This window comes from Onychostruthus taczanowskii, unplaced genomic scaffold, assembly GCF_017590055.1.
Source record: "Onychostruthus taczanowskii isolate IOZ18803 unplaced genomic scaffold, ASM1759005v1 scaffold12, whole genome shotgun sequence".
NCBI classification, from domain to species: domain Eukaryota; kingdom Metazoa; phylum Chordata; class Aves; order Passeriformes; family Passeridae; genus Onychostruthus; species Onychostruthus taczanowskii.
In genome coordinates, this window is record NW_024498351.1 from 1,365,895 (window position 1) to 1,384,321 (window position 18,427).

The 18,427-nt window shown below is 42.0% G+C and overlaps 1 protein-coding gene across 1 annotated transcript in view; it reads left to right on the plus strand.

Moving 5' to 3' along the window:
• The first annotated feature begins 4,361 nt into the window (after positions 1-4,361).
• The window catches only part of MCUB (mitochondrial calcium uniporter dominant negative subunit beta), a 46,309-nt gene continuing 32,243 nt past the window's right edge, over positions 4,362-18,427 (plus strand). Inside the window, exon 1 of the mRNA XM_041427923.1 lies at positions 4,362-4,663. Within this exon, the coding sequence (XP_041283857.1) occupies positions 4,565-4,663 (99 nt within the window). The 5' untranslated portion in view covers positions 4,362-4,564. The remainder of the gene's footprint in view (positions 4,664-18,427) is intronic.

An 18,427-nucleotide genomic window follows, 5' to 3' on the forward strand; every position in this document is an offset into this window, starting at 1 on the left:
AACCACTTTCTATGATCTCTTTAATACTGTAGGTGTCCAGCTAAAGGCTTGAGCTCTCTCTCTGTGGCAGAGTGGTGCAGAAGGAATAGAGCCTGGAAGCAGCCAAAGCTCTACTTTGTGGTTTAGCCAGGGAAAAGGAAACAGCTGAACTTTTCCATCATGCTGCTGCTGTCTGATGACAGATGCCTTGAGCACAAGCTGGGCCTGGAATGGCTCCAGAACTGAAACTCAGAAAGGGAGATCTCCACCCATATCTTTCTGGCATGTGTGTTGTGTGTTTCTTCCTGGAGCTGTGGCTCCCAAGGCAGATTAGGCTGATTTCTCTGTGCAGTGGCAGCCAGAGGGGACATTCTGCCCTGTCTCCCCACTATCCTACCAGCTCCCTCCATCCACAGTCATGCAGCCACTTCAAAGATATATTTACAAGCCAGAGGAAGCATATCAGAAAGTCTAAATAAAAGGGGACACACAGTAAAAAGACTCAGAAGAGGGAGGAAAAAGCAATGACTGCAAATGATGCTGTGTCCCTTTAATTGTGTCTCAGGTCTCTGCTGTACTGAATTAATACTCCAATATGATTTAGACAGCCTGGCAACTCTGTAATAAGAGTGTATTTATGAGCCTCCATCTCTAAGCACTTCTGCCTTGAGTAAGAATTTCTCTCTGTAATTGGAGTCCAGGTATTTTCCCATGTGATATCATGCCTTCCAGCAGTTTACTTAGGAAATCTTACTGGCATGATCCCCTGCTCTATAAAAAATACAGACCTTTTGTTTGTGTTCTGTGCCGGGTGGTGATAGGTCTCTTCTCACTCTTTCTTTACTAGAGCAGGAGGACTAGTATATTAGTACTGGCAGAGGTAATATTTTGCAGTGAGCTCTTCTTTTATACCTTGAAGAGAGATTTTTTGCTCTGTACCATGGGAGAGAACATAATTTTTCCCTGGTGAAAAAGTCTTGTCTTTACACTGAAATTGCTGGTACCATGTCCAGAGGTGCTTCATGAAAATATAGGAGTTTGGGTTTCAGTCTTGAGACTTTTGGGAAAATTCAGGCTGTCAACTAATGACTTGTAAAGACCTCCCTGGAGTTCTGCAAGCAAGGCTTGAGATCTTACCTCATATTTGCTGCTGAAGAGGAGAGATTTTGCAGCAGCTTTTCATCACCAGATGCAAGATAAATCTGAGTATAGATATGTTTTTTGGGAGGTATCTCAGAATTTTATTCTATGTCATTACATTTTCTGTTTTGAACTGTAGTGTGCAAAAGTTAAAAGAAAAACCTGTAGCTGTTGGTTTTCAAGTAAGAGGCATTGGAAAATTTTGTCTCAGGAGTTTGCTGAATCCTGCTCACTGAAGGAGAATAGAATAGAACAGAACAGACCAGCCTTAGAGGGACAACTTCAGACTTTCTGCTGTGGGTTTGGTATTGTTGGGGGACTTTTAAGTCTTGTCATCAGATTTTTTTTCTGCTCTCTCTTCATTACCCAGCTGGTCTGGAAAGGTACCTGTGAACAAAAAAGGAAGCATTCAAAGAACTGTGATGAACGAAACAAGTCAGAGGATAAGGAAAAGGGCTCTGGCTTCCCTGTAATCATGGCTGAAGTTACATCTGATCATATTTGTTTCCTTGAGTGGTGGGAAGATCATCCTATAATTGGGGTCCTGATCAAATTTGTCACTGGACTTCTATAGCTGGCTAATGAAGGTGATCACCCTGTAATTAGTCTGTGTGCCTTTCCTTTCTGTACATATTTGAAATATAATGCACATCACCTTCAGTCACATTCCTCCCTGTGGAGGGTGGAGATCTCTGCTCTTGCAGGCATGTATTTCTGACAATCCAGCTGGTGAGGAATGTTAGGACTCTCTTCTTGGCTGGCTATTTGGCACAGGGAAAACTTTTTTAAATTCAGAAGGCTATTTTTTTTTGTGTCCTTCTGTCCTAGCTTAGAAAGTTTATTTCAAAATGAATGAAACTTATGAGACAGACTCCTCTCCACTTGGAACCACCAGGGTCCCTCTTATTCCCCCTTAGTTTCAGGCTTCCTAGAACACCCTCGGGCTTTATTTTAGTAAATAGCTTTGTCTTTAAAAAATACCCCTGAGAATATAACTTGAAACATAAGTCTTAAGTCTGTAATAATCTGCTTGCTTTCCTAGTAATTTTCTTATTGGATCTGGGATCAGTCATGTCAGCATGATATGAAGAGAACCCTGGTGCATATCTAAGTCACCTCCCTTGAAGTGCTGTTTCTTATCGGCAGAGCACATAGATACCAGAAGGGAAGAGATAAATCTGCACCTCACAGAACAAGAAAACTCCTTCAAAGATAGTTGCAGGTTAATATAATTTAACTTCTTGTTACCAACTACACTGTAAGCAGGGTGGGGAGAGGGGAACAGGCAAAAATTTGGGAACTAGCAAGTAATTCTAAAAGTTGTTGCCCTTGAACACACTGTAGGTTGAGACCCTGTTTTAGAAGTTACACTCAAGAAACTTTGCCTTTCACTCCATTGTATAGGCATTTTAATGGTGTCTGTGACCACAGTGTTTCACAGCAATTTTTATTTGTATGGTATTCAGTGGCTGTGAACAAATAAATACAATGATAATTTTATGTGGCGTTTTCTTTGTCAAGTGTTGGTTATATATGACATTTAGACCTGAACTACAAGAAATGCATTTTGAGATATCGTTTTTAAAAAACCCATCTAAGTTAAAGTGAACAGGGAGTACTTACAGTGGGAACTGTAAGACACAAAACATGTTGCTTAGCCAGAAGAGCAGGAGTTGCCTCAAGAGACACTTGCACAGGTGTGAAAGGTAAATTTAGGATAGGTTTTTTCAAAGTGTCAAAGTCACCTTTTTAAACTTGGCAGTTAAGAGAACTCATGTTCTCTTAATTCTCCTGCCTGTATATAAAAGCATAAGCCTTGATTCCCAGTCCCCTCCATAAGTTAACATCCACAAGTTGCTGTCAGCATCAGTGCTTCTTTGCTCCTTATCAACATTTTAAAAAAAAGTACAAAAACTAAACACAGCATTGAACAATGACCAAAATTAAACTATGTTTTCTAGTACTGACATTGCTTTTCCTCTCCAAAGATGACTTTGATAAAGCCATCACTATGTGGTAGAAGTATTAAAAATAAAGGAAGCCAGTTGCCATGACCTAATTACTTTTGCTTGATAAAACCATAAATATTACATCTTGAATTAATATAGTTAACAATTTAATCCTTATTTCACCTTTGGGAACTCTGTGTATCTTAATATAAATTATGTAACAAGGTACATAAGGTTGAGAAATTAACTCTTAGTTTCATAAAGGGAAATTACTAAAAAAAAAAAAAAACCCAAAAAAAAAAAAAAAAAAAAAAAAAAAAAAAAAAAAAAAAAAACACTCCAAGAATTTTTTCTACAGTAAATACTAATAGTGATTGTGTCACAAATGGATGCCTTTGGGAGTCACTGGCTGCTAACAGTGCAGCTGCTCTTCTACTGTTTCCTGGGATCACATTCAATTTAATAGATCACAGTGGCCCTGAAATGTGAGTGAATGTCTACGTGACCTAAGGTCTAAGCTGCTGGAGGTTTCTATTCCGGAGCTCAGAAGATGAACGCAAGTGGGGTCTTATTTAGTCCCCTTGAGCCATCAAGTGTGCAGTTGCAGAGTTTTTCCATGACGGTGGCACTTTCAGCTCTACAGCAGCCCATTTTCTAAGATCCTTTTCTCATCCTCAGGGAAGGTTTTGTCTTGGGCAGCATAGCTTTGGAGGAACACCATCAGGGGTGGAGAAGGCAGAGGAATACAACTAAGCTTCCCAGTATGTTTCCCTGATGGAGTGCCGAGGGTCTGATGTGCTTCAGTGGTTTGTACTGGACACGAAAACCTGTTTTTGCGGGCATGGAGGTGATACCCAACAAATGGCTGAATAGGAAAACGCTAATAAGCCTTGCTAACTGCTCTCCTGCTGTAAACAAAACTCTCACATAAACTGACTAACTACAAGAGCGTCTTTCGTTGCTTTGCTGTTCATTTCTGTGGTACCTGAATGTGTTTATTTCACTGAAACCCAGGAGCGGCAATAGTCCCGTTCCTCAAAAAAAAAGGCAATACTCAGCGACAGAGGAACCACAGGTTCTGGTAAGAGAGTCATTAATCGCTATTTTAGTATTTAATAGAAAACCTGTTTCAGTTATAAGAAGATCGACGCGGAGGCGGGGTGCCAGCACCTGTAAGCAAAGGGCGGTGGGTTGGGCACGGCGGGGCGAGAGCAGCTCCCGGCCGGGCAGCAGCGCATCGCCGCCGCCGGGGATCGCCCGAGCCGCGGGACGGAGGGAGCGGCACAGCCCAGCCCGGCCCGGCGCGGCCCCTCCGGCGGCGGGCGGGAAGGGGCCCAGGGCAGGCGCACACACCGCCCCGGCCGCCGGCGGAGCCGCCCTCCCTGCGCTCCCTGGGGCTCGCCCACGCCCAGCGCGGCAGCGGCGCTGCCCGGCCCGAGGCTCACGCCGCGCGGGCCGGAGCCCGCCGGGGCAGGAGGAGGCGGAGGTGCCGGACCATGCTGGCGGGGCTGGGCCGGGCGCTGCGCGGCGGCAGGCGGCAGCTCCCGGTGCTGCTGGGCAGGCGGGATGGCCGCCTGCCGCCCTCGGCGCCTCAGGTAAGACGGGGAGCGGGCTCGGATCCCCGCGGGACAGCGGCGGGAGGAGGCGGAATTGCCCCTCAGGGCTGTGCCCCGGGGTGCGGCGGGGGTGCGGGGGGACAGAGCTGGGGGCAGGTGTCGCCCGGCCGGACCGGGGCCCCACGGGCTGCGGGGCTCCGCCGCTCCCCTCGCTCGCCCCGCGCGGCTGCGGGCGGGGCGGCCGTGCCCGGCGGGGCGCGGTGACTCAGGGGCGGCGGGAGCCGGGGGCTCTCCGCGGGTGACTCACGGGCTGCTCTGTAAACAGCGAGCAGTAAAACGCCAGTGCAAAAGAAAGTTTTCGCTTGCGGGCTGTCGTGGTGCTGCTGCTGCCCTGTACGTGAAGTGCTGAAGTCCGCCTGCCTCTGAGCTTCTCCGGGCTTTCAGAAGTCCCAGAGGTTCTGTGATTGGGAACAATACAGGCAAACAGACGCAGGATGAATTTAAAGATCTGCTGGCACGTAGGACAGTGGGATATTAAGAGTCCTGAGCGACTTCTAATTGCTGGGAAAGGAGGCAGTTCAATCCTTTTTTTAATGTTCTTAATAATAGAGATATGCCGTGTGTATGCTTGGAAGTGCTGCTGTGATGGAACACGACAGACCCCGTTCGTTCCTGTGTCCGGGGCCGTCCCATCGCAAGGAAGTTGCTGGGTGTGTGTGGTGACAGAAGGAAGTCCAGGGCCATCTGGCGCTTCTGACTGAGCAGCTTCCACTGCCCGTGTCTGGAAACCTGCGGCAGTGGGTGGAGCTGAGTTGCACGAAATTAACTTTCTACTTTTCCCCAATGTTTTTTTTTTCTCAAACTATTACAAAATTCCATTGCATTATTTTGCCCCACATCCCTTAATGCGAATAGCCCTTCTTTGCTTTCTCCTGTCTGTGGACATCTAAGTAGGGAATTCAAGATAAATATTGACTTAGCCTCCTTAATCTTCTGAGGTTTTAGTGGGGCGTGCTGAAAACCCCTTGTGCTCGCTGAGAGGGTTTACACTGTCATTGAGCTCGCACTGACACTATCTATTCAGTTTGCCACCTCTCACTTCTCCAGGATACTGCTTTGCAGACAAGCTTCGTGCTTTTCCAAGGCTCTAAATCGAGACTGAAGGCTGATAAAGCTTTAAGAAGAGACACCAAAAATGAGAGGAGAAGGAGGAGGTGGAGGAGGAGAAGCTCTTACTTTGGCACCACTGTCATAATAAGAAAGAGCAAAAAATGATCGTGTCTGTTACTTTGTGGGATGGAACGACAGCGGCATGCATTGGGAATTAAGTTCTTGTATCAAATAGGTGAAACAGAGAGATGTTGTAATGTTAAGGAAAGATCTAATTGGGAAAAGTCTTTAATACAAGATTTGGTTTATTTAATAAGTGGACATTTTTTGAATAAATTAATACAAAATACTTTTTATGATCTCTGCAGCTTGTTTCATGCTGTGTTTGTTGTGGGAATCAGTCCACCCTTTTGGGGCCTTGGCTGGAGTTTCCACTCACAAAACTGGAGGTGGTACTTCAGTGGCCACCCCAGGTTGCAGGATGTGCACTTGGTCATCACATACTGCAAGTGCTCAGGTGTTGATGGGCAGGTGTGAATGCACAGTGTGTTTGTGTGCTGTGTTTTTGACTAATAAATACACAGCTGAGGGGATAAATGAGCCCTTATTGCTAATTAATTGTAATTTTTTTCAGGTTTACAGGATTACAGCAGGGATTGCTGTCCTAAGGAGCTGTATCCTAATCATTAGCTTCTCAGCTCCACTTCTAAATGAGAACTACAGCTCTTCCTAAAGCTGTCATTAGCTGCTTTACCTTTTGGAGGCAGAATTCAAAATGCAAAATTCTGCAAAATTTTGTAAAATAGAGGTTTTTGTTAGGTGGGTCTTTCTGTATTTAAAGTTGTTAGTTCTTAGACAGACTCTAGCTGCCTGGCATGTCCTCGGATTGGTGCTTTGAAAATAATGTGTTAGAAATCTGGACAGCAGGCTATGTGCAGAAGAGAAAAGGGCTTAGCAGCATGGTCGGTTTTTCAAAATAATTGAAGCATATTATTTTGTATTCTTTGGACAGGCATTCTTATTACGCATAATTTCATTCCCCAAAGGCTGCAGTTCATTTTGCTAGAGTCCCAGATTTGTAATTCTGCAGTTATTTTGTATGTGGTAAAACCTAAAGGTTGCCAATTCTTTTGCTTCCTCTTGACTTGCGTGTTTTAACTCCTGCAGCTCATGCTGAAAGAAATGCCCTGCTTGCACTGCTCCCCATGAGGAACATCTCCCCTCACCATATCTCAGTGGAGAATGCATTTGTTAACAAAGAATCAAGGCTTTTAATTACTGGTGGTTTTGTTGTTTTTTTTTTTGTTTTTTGGGGTTTTTTTGTTTTGGTTTTTTTTTTTTTTTTTAATTCATAACCCTATAAGCCAGGAAACATTGAAGGAACTGTATTTTTTTTTTTCCTTCAGATGGTTCTAGTTAGTTTCTCTATAGTGTTAAGTCCTACTGGTCTAAAATTGTGTTTCTTTTTATGGCCATTCACGTAAATGAAATTTCTAGTTTAGTCTGTGCTATGGAGATCTCTACCAGCATGCCTGCATCGCTCAGGATGGGTGGCAACCATGGAAAATGAAGAAGTCTGGGTTACATCGTTTTTCTTAGTTTAAAAATGGGTTTCTTTGCAGTCACACAGCCCTGTGTCTTGCTAAAACTGTTTCTATCCTGTGTGAAGGTGCTGGAATCGTGACATTTCCTCTGCAAAAGGCAGGGCTTGCTTTGAGCATATTAGTGAGGGAAGTAAAATGGGAAAACTTGAATTGTTTTCAAAATGTACGTTTATTTACCATCATTAATTCAGAATACATTCCATTTCTATGCACAAAATTCTCTTAAAACTGTGCCTCTGGAATATATTGGCAAGGGGAAAGAGTGTGTGTAAGCTGGCTAGAGCAAATTGCAAAGGTTTCTGTGAAAAACATTATGGATTTATTTTCTTCCTTGATTGGGATATTGCATATGCTTGTTGCTGAGGAGAATTTTCTTCCTAACTGCAAACTGCAGCCAGTAGGAGAGTCATTGGGTTTATCTGCAGAAAGCAGAGTAGTGAGGGTTTTATTTTGGGGTGGTTTTTTTTCTGGTGTGTTTTTTTTTTTTTTTGGTCAATTCCCAATGTCATCCATATCTGTCAAAATATTTTTTTTCAGTGCTTTCAGCTGATAAGTTTTTTACTACCCAGTTCCTCAGACTAGCTTGAACTTTTTTCCTGTCCTTCCTATTAATTTTTACAGTAATTCTTACTCTCAAGTCACCATAATTCTCCTGGCATTACACCTATCTAGTCTGTCCGTCAGTTCTATACAGTCTTATAAGCAAGGATCTAAAATGGGTCCTATTATCCACAGGATATTTCCATGGAGGTTTTTAATTTTGCCTCTTTCTATTTTTGCATATGATCTGCTGGGATTTCGAAGATGTTCTGACAAACAGCAACCCCAGGACATCCCAGGCGACTACAGAGAAGCAGATTGTCCCTGAATGTCTTATGCAGCCAAATATTTCACATAAATGTGGTTTAAGTCCCTGCTTTTTATTTTCAGCCCACTCAAGTCCTTTGGAAATTGATATTTAATTGGAGCCAAGAACTGGGAGTAATTTATGGCCGCTGGGCGTGTTTTTTCTTGTCTTTCCTCCACTTTGAAAGCCTGGTGCAACAAAAGTTAGCTTGTTGATCCAAATCTTCTTTTCTAAACAGAAACGTCCTGCTCATACTGGCATATATCAACAAAACCATACAAACTGCTGAACTGTTTGTTTATGAAAGTACTGTTCACTCTTTCAAATACTAATTTCTGAATGTCTTAGAAAAACCTATTTAGAAGATCTCTGGTGCTTCTGCTGCAGAAAATTTTCCTGTCTCAGCAAGTTCATTTTTTTGACTTTGCTGCTGTGTCTGTGCCAGAATAACAGGGTGGCATTGAGAATGGCTGCTAGTCAATTGCTGTTGTCTCTTCTCATCTGGCAGCTGGGAGATGGCTCTATTTTCTCTGATAAATACACTTTTGGGGAGAGATGTCATATATAGCACAGAAATTAATCTCTTTGTATTTCTGCAGATACTGCCATGAACTGTTTTGCCGTGTGTTCTCTCTCCAGTACAGCTGCTGTAGTGATGCAGTGGACTGTGAGATCCTCTTGTATGTGCACATACAATTACCTGCAAGACACTTAGTCCTTTAGAGATTTGGGAAATTGCTAAAAACAAGCCTCACTCAGGGTTTGAAACATGCATCAACAGTGAGACTTCAAATTATTGGTGTTGTTTTCCAGTGGGGCAATTGACATAAAAGTAGCTAATTGAAATGTGTGGATCAAATCAGCTTTTTTTGCATAATGTTGCTTTTTTTGCCTGCTCTGAGTGTCAGCAGATGTATGTCTTTGGTGGTTGTGTGAATATGGAAGTTCCTAAGGAAAGGAAATGAAAACCAGCTCCTGCAAGGCTGGAAAGAATGTGGTCATTCTCTTCAGCATCACAAGCCTAAGGAAGTTAGAGCTTTTGTGTGCAAAGTCAATGCTGTGTAGTACTGCAGGAAATGTAAAGAAAACTGAAATGCTGGTCTAACATTATTGTCCATAGCAAAATCTGTCTAATTTTTCAATATATTTCTTGAAGAGCTTTCTCATACATGGTATAGGAGCGTAGAGTACAGACTGTGCTTCCCAAAGCTTGGGAAGTACCTTACTCCAAATATATTCAACAGGTTTGCTGTAAAGGAAAATGAAAATTTATATAACTTCCTGTTGATAGTGACTTTTAAAACAATATTTCATTTAGAATGGGGATAGAAATAGTCATAAGGTGACCCACCTGTATTGGGTGCTCCGTGATTAATAAAGTGGATGACAGAAAATGATGCTGTGATTTCATTTGCAGTGGATGCTGTGATTGTACAAACAATGCTGTAATTATAAGTTTTTTGAAGCTAAGTCTGGCACTGTTCCTTTTAGCACTCTTAGCAAGTGTGCTAAAAGACTTCACTCACAATCTTTATACCTGCAAAAAAAAAAAATACTAAACCTCTAGAGGATGTCTGAGAAAATTGCTTTGCAAGTGTCTGAGATGCTCTGAAGATTGACCACAAATCACTGAAGTGCTGAGCACTTAAGGCTGTTGACAAACCTCATTTTAAGAATACGAGTCTCTTCTGATTTTTTTTTTCTTTTTACATTTTGGTGTTTGAGAGCTTATAGGACAAAAATGTAGACCTTGTCCTAGAGTTTATAATATCTTAATTTCTGAAGGGATAAGAGAAGAGGGAAAGGGAAATAGAGATGTTTGTGTTTTGGTTTTTGCTTTTTTTTGTACTGGGGCTTTCCCCTCTGGAAGTCCTTCTTACACAGTGAGATTTTTGGCATCAGAGAAGAAGCAAACAGCACACCTGTTCTCAATATCTAGTTCAACAGCAAAAGTTTCAGTTCTTCCTTCCCACTGAGGCAGAATGATCTGAAGGAAAATGAATGGAGTAGCTGGCTTGAGTTGGGCTTGCTTTCTTTAGGATCATCTTCACCCTGAAGACGTTCTCAGAAAACAGCATCAGAGGTGAATTTCTCATTGGGTAGCTCATGGTGGGGAAGTCCCTACATCTGAGAAGACAGTAAACTCTTCTGAGCCTAGAGGTGTTTCATGGTCACTTCTGTGCCTTTTTATGATATGATGTTAAGTGTCTTTTAAGGGCGCATATCAGCAGCTCTTAGTCTGGGTTGGTTTCTTACCTATTTTGCTCTTTTCCAGAAAGATGAAAGGGAGAGGCAGGTTCTCTGTGTTTCTGTCTCATTCTCTGTCTTGCTGTCAAGATACTGAGTAATAAATAACCTGGTCATTAGGTTTGCATAGGAAAGAGGTGACTTTTTATAAGGTCACTTCTGCCATTCATATGACTACTCACTTTGTTGTTTCTATATCTGAGAGCAGATCTGAGGAGCCCAGCAAAGAAGAGAAGTTATCTGTTTGTTCTGTGAACTTGCATAGGGAGGCTGGGAGGAGGACAATTTTCAGGCCTGCAAGTCATTTGCTGTGACATGTTCCATTCTCAGCTCATGCATGAGTCCTGGCTCCCTAGAAATTCCTGCCATCCAGGTGTGGGGAAAGCATGGATCTATACTCTGGGATCAAGTCCATTGCTAGGAGAATAAATCTCTCATGTCAGAATGACTCTGTGGCACAGCAGCTGAAGAAAATAAGCTAAAATGAGCATTGTTTGGCTGCCTGCCTACTAAGGATGGTAGCTTTTGTCCATGAACTAATTCTCCTTTGTTCAAGTGAGGCTGGGTGTAAGCAGGCCACTGTCAGCTGTCAGCAGTCAGGGCATGCATAAACAAAAGGCTTCGTGCCTGTGTGATGAGAACTGGCAAGCATAACATCCCTGTAATGATCAGGAAATATTCAGTACTCCTTCAAATGGAAGTGGAAGAAAGATGTTTACTCTATAAATGTGACATTTATACCTTTAGAAAAGTTGAATTTGTCATCATGAGCACAGGCAGTGCTCATATCTACAAAGAGGCAGAAAAATTGAGTACCTTATACACAGGCAAGATATAATTTACTTTTTTCCTTCAGATTTTGAACAACTTCAAAAACAGTTTTGAAGCAGTTGTTTTCACATTTACTGTCTTGTCATTTTTGATCAAAATTATGTCAGTCCTCACATTCCTGCCAGGTAAAGAGAATTAAACTGTCTTCTTTTAAGAAGTATTTTGTTTATCTGAAAAGTAGGCAGCAATTTGAGCTTCCCAGCATCTCCCTGTTGTTACCTAAAACTAGAGACTACAAATTGATTTAGAGATCATAGAAGCATCCTTAAATGTATTGTATGTTTGCCAGAGTGAAGGAAAAATTACATTGCTTTTCTTCCTGGCAAATCAAACTCCATATATCACGAGGATATCACTTTGGCCAGAGTGCTGTGGTGAGGAAAAGATCACAGAATCACAGAATGTTAAAGGCTGGAAGGTACCACAGGGGGTCATCTGGTCCAGCCTCCTTGCTCAAGAAGGGACGTCCTTGAGCACATGGCAGAGAATTGCATCCAGATGGTTCTTGAATATTTCCAGTGAGGGAGACTTCACAGCCTCTGTGGGCAACCTGTGTGAGTCTTCTACTCCAAGATAAGTGTTATTTGTGCACTGTAGTCACTGTTGTACTTGAAGTGCTTGTGCCATACTGTTCCCAGAACAATATTCCTATGGGTTTGTTCGAGGTTTCTTTTTTCCTAGGGCCTGACCTGACCCTCTCTGCACCTTCCCATGCAAACTGTTTGTTATTTATACTCTGTACTTGCTGTTTGAACCAGCTGCTCTCTGCCTGTGACAGCACAGCTGTGAGCATTTTCCCTTGTGCTATCTGTGGTAGGAAGCCTTCTGTAAAACACCTTTATGTGTTTGCTCCAAATAGAAGCATAAAGGTGCCAGGCCCCCGAGGCGCAGCAGCATTCACCCTGCTAGGGGCTTTTGTGGCCTCAGCTGCTCCTCAGGCATCCCCTTTAGGCTGGGTCCCTCAGGGAGGACATGGTCATGACAGGGTTCCTGATCCAGGGACAGGCCTAGCACAGGTGTGGGTTTGTAGCTGTGGCCCCTGTGAAGGATGCACTGACAGGGATGGAGGGAGGGTGGCTGTAGCAGTGGGATAATCTCCAAGCTGAGCTAGCTAGAGGCTGGGAACTGAGGTGATGATTCATCTGGGAGTGGGGCACAGGTTTTGGCTAGCCTGAGGTATGTGGTTTTAACAAGTTAATTGCAGTAAAGATGGGCTTAACAGTCTGTAGTATTTTGAGAAGGTGGCAAACCCAGTGCATAACCACAAAGTAGCTCAGCTTTGTTTCCTACACAAACTGTCTCTGCCCTTCCCTAGACAAGGAAATAAGCTTAAAGAATTATTTGCAATGCAAACATATAAGCTGAATAGAAGTGATATATCTGTAAAAAAGAAATGCTGTGTGAGAAGTTGGTGTTCTTGCTTACCTGAATGCTGGGCCCAAGGCTGGTGATAGAGTCAGCTAAATGTTGGAAGTCAAGGATCTTGATCAGTGGCTCAGGTGAATACTTGACACTTTTAACATAGATGAAACAGTTGGAACTTAAAGGCAGTTGCTTTCCACAGCTGTGTTTTAAGAGCTGTGTATCTGATCTGCGTAGCTGATGTGTTTTAGGTAGAAGGGATATTTGTGAAATGGCAAGGTGGGGAGCTTATCTTTGCTTCTCCGTGGATACATTTCAGTTTACAGGCCCCTCTACTCCTCTCACTCCAGCTTTTCAGAATTTTAAAATTCCTGATAAAACTACCAGGTGCCAGTTTCTTAAAAGACAGAATCAGTTTTTAAAGTTTATACTGAGATCAGGACTTCCCGCTGCTCTGTAAATACTTTTCCAGAGCAATACACATGCTAGTATTTTTAACTAAAGGCAGGAAGTCTCTTAAATTTGGGAAGGGAGGGAATGCAGACACAGCAAATAATGATCTTGAACAATCACTTTTTTTCTGCAGCCAGAGGGTGAGTATGTTTTTCCTGCCTTCCCATTTTCGTTTGTCTGCTGGATGGCCACAGCTGTGTTGAAACAGGAAAACTGAATCAAGTCCTTGGAGCTCTTTGTGAGGAGTTTTTGTGCTCAGTAACCAAATACAGTGCAGGGTTGAATCATGGTATCTCTGTTAGATGGAACTTTGCTTACAGTTTACGCTTTCTCTTTTAATCTTCCCTGTTGCTGGCAGTATCCTGGGTTCCTGCTAGTGCTTTCCCAAAAACTGCTTTCAGATGGGTTCTAAACTATTAAGGCATCAGGTTGCATATATTTGTGGCGCACCTTTTGGCAGTTTGCCTTTTGGTTTTGAAAAGTGTTTTAAAGCCATAATGTGTTTATTGTAATATTGTAAGGCGTAAGCCTTGCTAAAAGTGCCCCACAAAGAGGCAGTGAGGATTGAAAATGGGGAGATTCCTGGAGAATTTGCCCTCAGTTGACTTGGGAAATGACCTGCTGTAGGATGAGTTGAAATTCACTTAAAGAAAATTGTAATTAAAATTTTGAGACAAGATTCCTGACAGAAAATGTTCACAGGCCTTGGTACCACAGCATTATCCTTTGCAATCAGTTCTGGCTGGTACATTTTCTCAGATAGCTGCAGTGGATTTCAGTCAAAAGGGTTTTTTGTGAGGCACGTAACACTATTATTTTTTGCACAGCTGGGATTAGTCCAAATTTAATGTGCAGGGACTGAAATTTTCTGTACTGAATTGTCTGCCATTTTTTTTTCATTTTAATCTGTTGGGTGTGAGATCATTCTTCAGTATTTTTTATTATAGTCATTTTCAGTAACATTATTTATCTGATGCCATAGAGTTTGATAGGCTAAAGGATATGAAAATATAATTCATATTTACATCGGTGTACTTCCATCAGAAGCCAAAGGTGTGTGCTCAGTGTTTGTAGCCTTTCTGGTAAAATAAAATCAGGCATACTTAAAAGATTGCAGTTTGAAGGCTGACGTTTCAGGCTTAGTCTTGCGGTGCCCTGTGGCTTTAAGCACACTGGAAATACAACTGAGTTGGAGTAATTTAAAGAGATGTCAAATAACCCAGGCTCTAAAACTGAGTTATACCTATTAAACCATGCATGCTCCTTGGAGTACTGACCCAAGCTGTTTTTCATGGCAGTGGAAGTGTAAAGTGCATATATTTTGCTATAGATCAGACTCTGATACAACTTTAATCTGTGCAAACCCTCACAGTGGTGCCATTCTTCAGCACTTCATAACGCTGCACAATCTGTAGCTTGTTTCCTTGTGAGTTCCTGGTTAGTTCTCCTTATGGAATAACTGTTAACTTATGGAATAACTGTTAACTTTTCTCATGAACAGGGATGCAATTATTTTTGGGGATTCCACTGAGGCAGCAGATGAAAACTGTGATCTCACTGGCATTCTAATACAAATACAGTTTTGGGTTGTTGGGAAGTAAGACCTTGTAACTGGGCACTCTGCTACTAACAATTACAGCTCATCTTGTCTCGCTTGGCATCAAGTATCAGTAGTTAATTCTTTTCTTGACATATGATAAAAAAAATTTGTGGAACTTAGGAACACTCATAACTAATAAAAGAAGTAACTGCATAAAGGTACATAATAAGGTAGAAGCTATCAAAAACTATTAACAGGTTAAAAAAAAAAAAAGCCCATGTAGAATATTCATATACTGCTAAAAACTTTGAATGTCATATAACTTTTAGAATTCAGACCCCTAGATACTGCTTTTGACCTTTGTGGTGCCTCTGATTCTAGATTTTGGATGAGTAATTCCACAGCTCAAGAACTTGAACTCTTAAGAAAATTATGCAACACCCTGTGGCAGGAGCCAGACCAGCAAGACCCACTGGACAGAACCAGGAGCAATGTGCTGGTTCATAGGTCAGTGCATTCTGCTGTGGCACAAGTTCATCTTACCTGCAAGTGTGCAAGAGAATAATAATAATAATGTATTTCCGTGGCACAAATTTGAAATACTCCATATGCACAAGCAATGCAAAGTTCTGGGAGTCAGCCAGCAGCTATTCCTAGGCCTGGAGCTGATAGGGAATCCACCTTATCTGCTGGTTTTTTATTTTATCTGCAGCCAGACTCAAAACTGGCATGGCAGGTCACATACTCTATTTAAATCAGTTGGCTGCTGGTGTCATAGGGCCTCCCTTGCTGTTGTAGAAGTTAGAGTGTGTGTCATTTAAAATTTAAAAAATCCCAATGCCACTTTATCACACTTTGCATTGCTGACCACAGAAATAGCCCTGCCCACTGCAGTTGGCCTGCAGTGTGCCTCCAGCTCCTGCTCCAGACACCTCACTGCTCTTTCATTCCAGAGCTGCTCAAAGCCTCACACCCCTGCAGTGCTGCTTTCTCAGCCTGTGCTGGGGTCTTGATGTGGTTTTTGGTGTTCTCAAGGGATCCAGTTCAGGGGGAAGATGCAGTTGGAGGAACTTTTTTTCCCTGCTTCCATGCTCTCTCCCTGTCTGCCCTCCACTGATGGAAGCAGAAAAATCCAGTGTGTCTGACTTCAGGGAAATATGTTTGAAGCCCAATAGCACATATTCAGAGAGAGAGAAATGTGGAACAACACTTATTCCAAGGCAGTGGTAAAAGCACAGAATTAATGGACTCTTATGTTTAGCCCAGACTATCAATATTTACTGAGCAGTTCACCTACATTTTTGCTGGTTGGTTGTAGCATGCTCTGTCTACTGTAACATGCACTCTGTGGTATTTATAAACCCTGATCAGTGCAGAACTAACTATTCAGACTGTCCCTTCTTGTTTAAGTTATTTTTGATAGTGTTACTTAATGCCTTTGTTTAAATTTCAGTAGTGTTTGCATGTTGCCTCAGAGCCTGCAGCAGCAGCAGGTAGATATGGCAGTAGGGTTTAAACTGAGTTTCACTCATTCAGAGAGTAAAAGAAAACAAACATAAGGGGGAAACAACCTACAGATACTGATCAGTCTCAAGTGAGGAAAGAGGTTTTTTAATGATGTTTATTTATCCATAGCAAATCCTGACTCTTGGAACTGAAACAATGTGAAACTATATCCCAGTGAAATCCTGTGGTATCAAAGAGACTGTGACTGTATTTTCCCTTGTGCTTTCTTCCAGGATGACATGTTGCAAAGACGGTTATGAGTCTCTATTCCTTACTTTTTGTAGATCAGTTAATTTTGTGGACTTCTAATAAGCCATTTTGCACTCTGGGAAAATGTTCATAATAAAGGCCTTTAGGACTCAGTAGGTTGCTGTAGCTTCTGCAGACTGCATTCTTCTCAAGAAGTTTTATAATGTGAGTAAGATTTACAAGAATCCTTTTACTGTGTGACTGTGGGGAACTCAGACCAGCTCCCACTGCCTTTCTTCCTGACAACAAAGCAACAAGACAGTCTGAGAGCCTGGCCAATGCCATTTTCTCAATTTTGCTAAGAAGGATGGTGAGATGAAATAGTCCTGGATATCTGCTTTTGTAATGCAGATGGTCTTGGATATGCAGATTGGGCTCTGTGGGCATGATTATGCTTTTCACTGTGTCTTGTTCTGAGTGGGCTGCAATATCCAGAAAAAGCTGTCCATATGGAGAGGCTAGCTGTGAACCTGGAAGCAGTGTACAGCCTCTCAGTGTGATGGTGCACCTGGACCTGAAGCCCTTCTGTGTTTGGGGGGCATGTAGTGTGCACCTCATCACCGGCGGGGGCAGAGAGCAGTGAGCCAGAGCTTCTTTGAGACTCTTGCCTCAGGATGCAGCTTTTTGTCCAAGTGTCAAATTTACAAGGTAACAAAAACAATAAAAATTTCTTAACCAAGGCAGGTTATAGGTTACAGAAACCTTTTTCCTCTCTGTATTTCTACCAGTGGATGTCATCTGTGTCCATTTCAGTCACTTGATGGCCAGCAGCTCCTTGAATATTTTGTGTGTGTATTTTCCTTTAATGTCGTAGCTTCTCAGAAACTTCAGGCACTTATCTGCTAAACAAAATACTGGGGTTCTTTGTACTTGCCTTCCACTGAGATTTGAGCCTTTGAGATGGATTTGAATAGTGGGTTTTTTTCAAGCTCTTTCACAATCAAAAGGACAATTCTTTTATAAAAACTGAGATTCTTATCCTGTAGACAAGCAATGACAGAAGGTCTGACATAAATAGATTTGGAGTGTATGTGTGTCAGTGAATTGCTGATGGGTATATTTTACTCTCTGGGGTTGGACTTTTTTAATTTGATTTTTTTAACTTGGTCAGCAATGGTGACCTAAGTTAAAGATTGACTTGACTGAATGTGAGTGGGGTTGTTTCAGAAGGCAATGGGTTTCAGCATCAAATAGATTTTACAACAAAGGAAGTTTAATTACTGCTTTGGTATTTTTTCAGGTATTCCGGAGTATTTTTGGCCTCATTCAAAAATTAAAAATACTTTCAATTTTATTGATTTTTAGTGTTCAGCCTCTCCTACATAAGTCAATAAATTATACTAGCATGATTTATTATAAATAAAAAGATGTGAAATTTATACCTTTTGAAACATGTAACAGCCAAAGTCCTAGATTTGGAAAAAGCTAAGGAACTGGTGTTAGTCTTAGTTTGAAGGAAAAACAATCAGTGTAATTATTTACCTATTTTGTACATATGAGCTATTGCTATACTGAGAGGCTTTGCTGCTATAACTATACTATAAATCTTTTCTCGTGGCCCCTGTGGCAAGCAGGAGACATTTATTTGTTTACTTAGGCTTAAAATACTTAAGAGTAGCATATTATCATCATAGATTCATATAATGGTTTGAGTTGGAAGGGACCTCAAAGATCATCTTGTGCCAGCTCCCCTGATATAGGCAGGGACATATTCCACTGGACCATGGAGGGGCTCAGAGCCCATCCAACCTGGCCTTGTACACTTCCAGGGATGGGGCATCCACAGCTTCTCTGGGAAACCTGTTCCATGTCTACTCATTGATCATTTTCTGTGTTTCAGCTAATGACTTTAATTAATGGGGAAGAAAAGTTTAGTGGATTTTTTTCATTAGATACTTCTGAGCCAGCAGTAATATCTAAGGCACTCACACAGAAATATACCCTTTGTCTTTGTAGAGATGTTTCCTGATGATAGCTATATCAGTAAATGCTTTTTAATGCTTACAGTGCCTTAGCAGAGCTAATGTGAAAACATTTTAAAAATATATAACTGC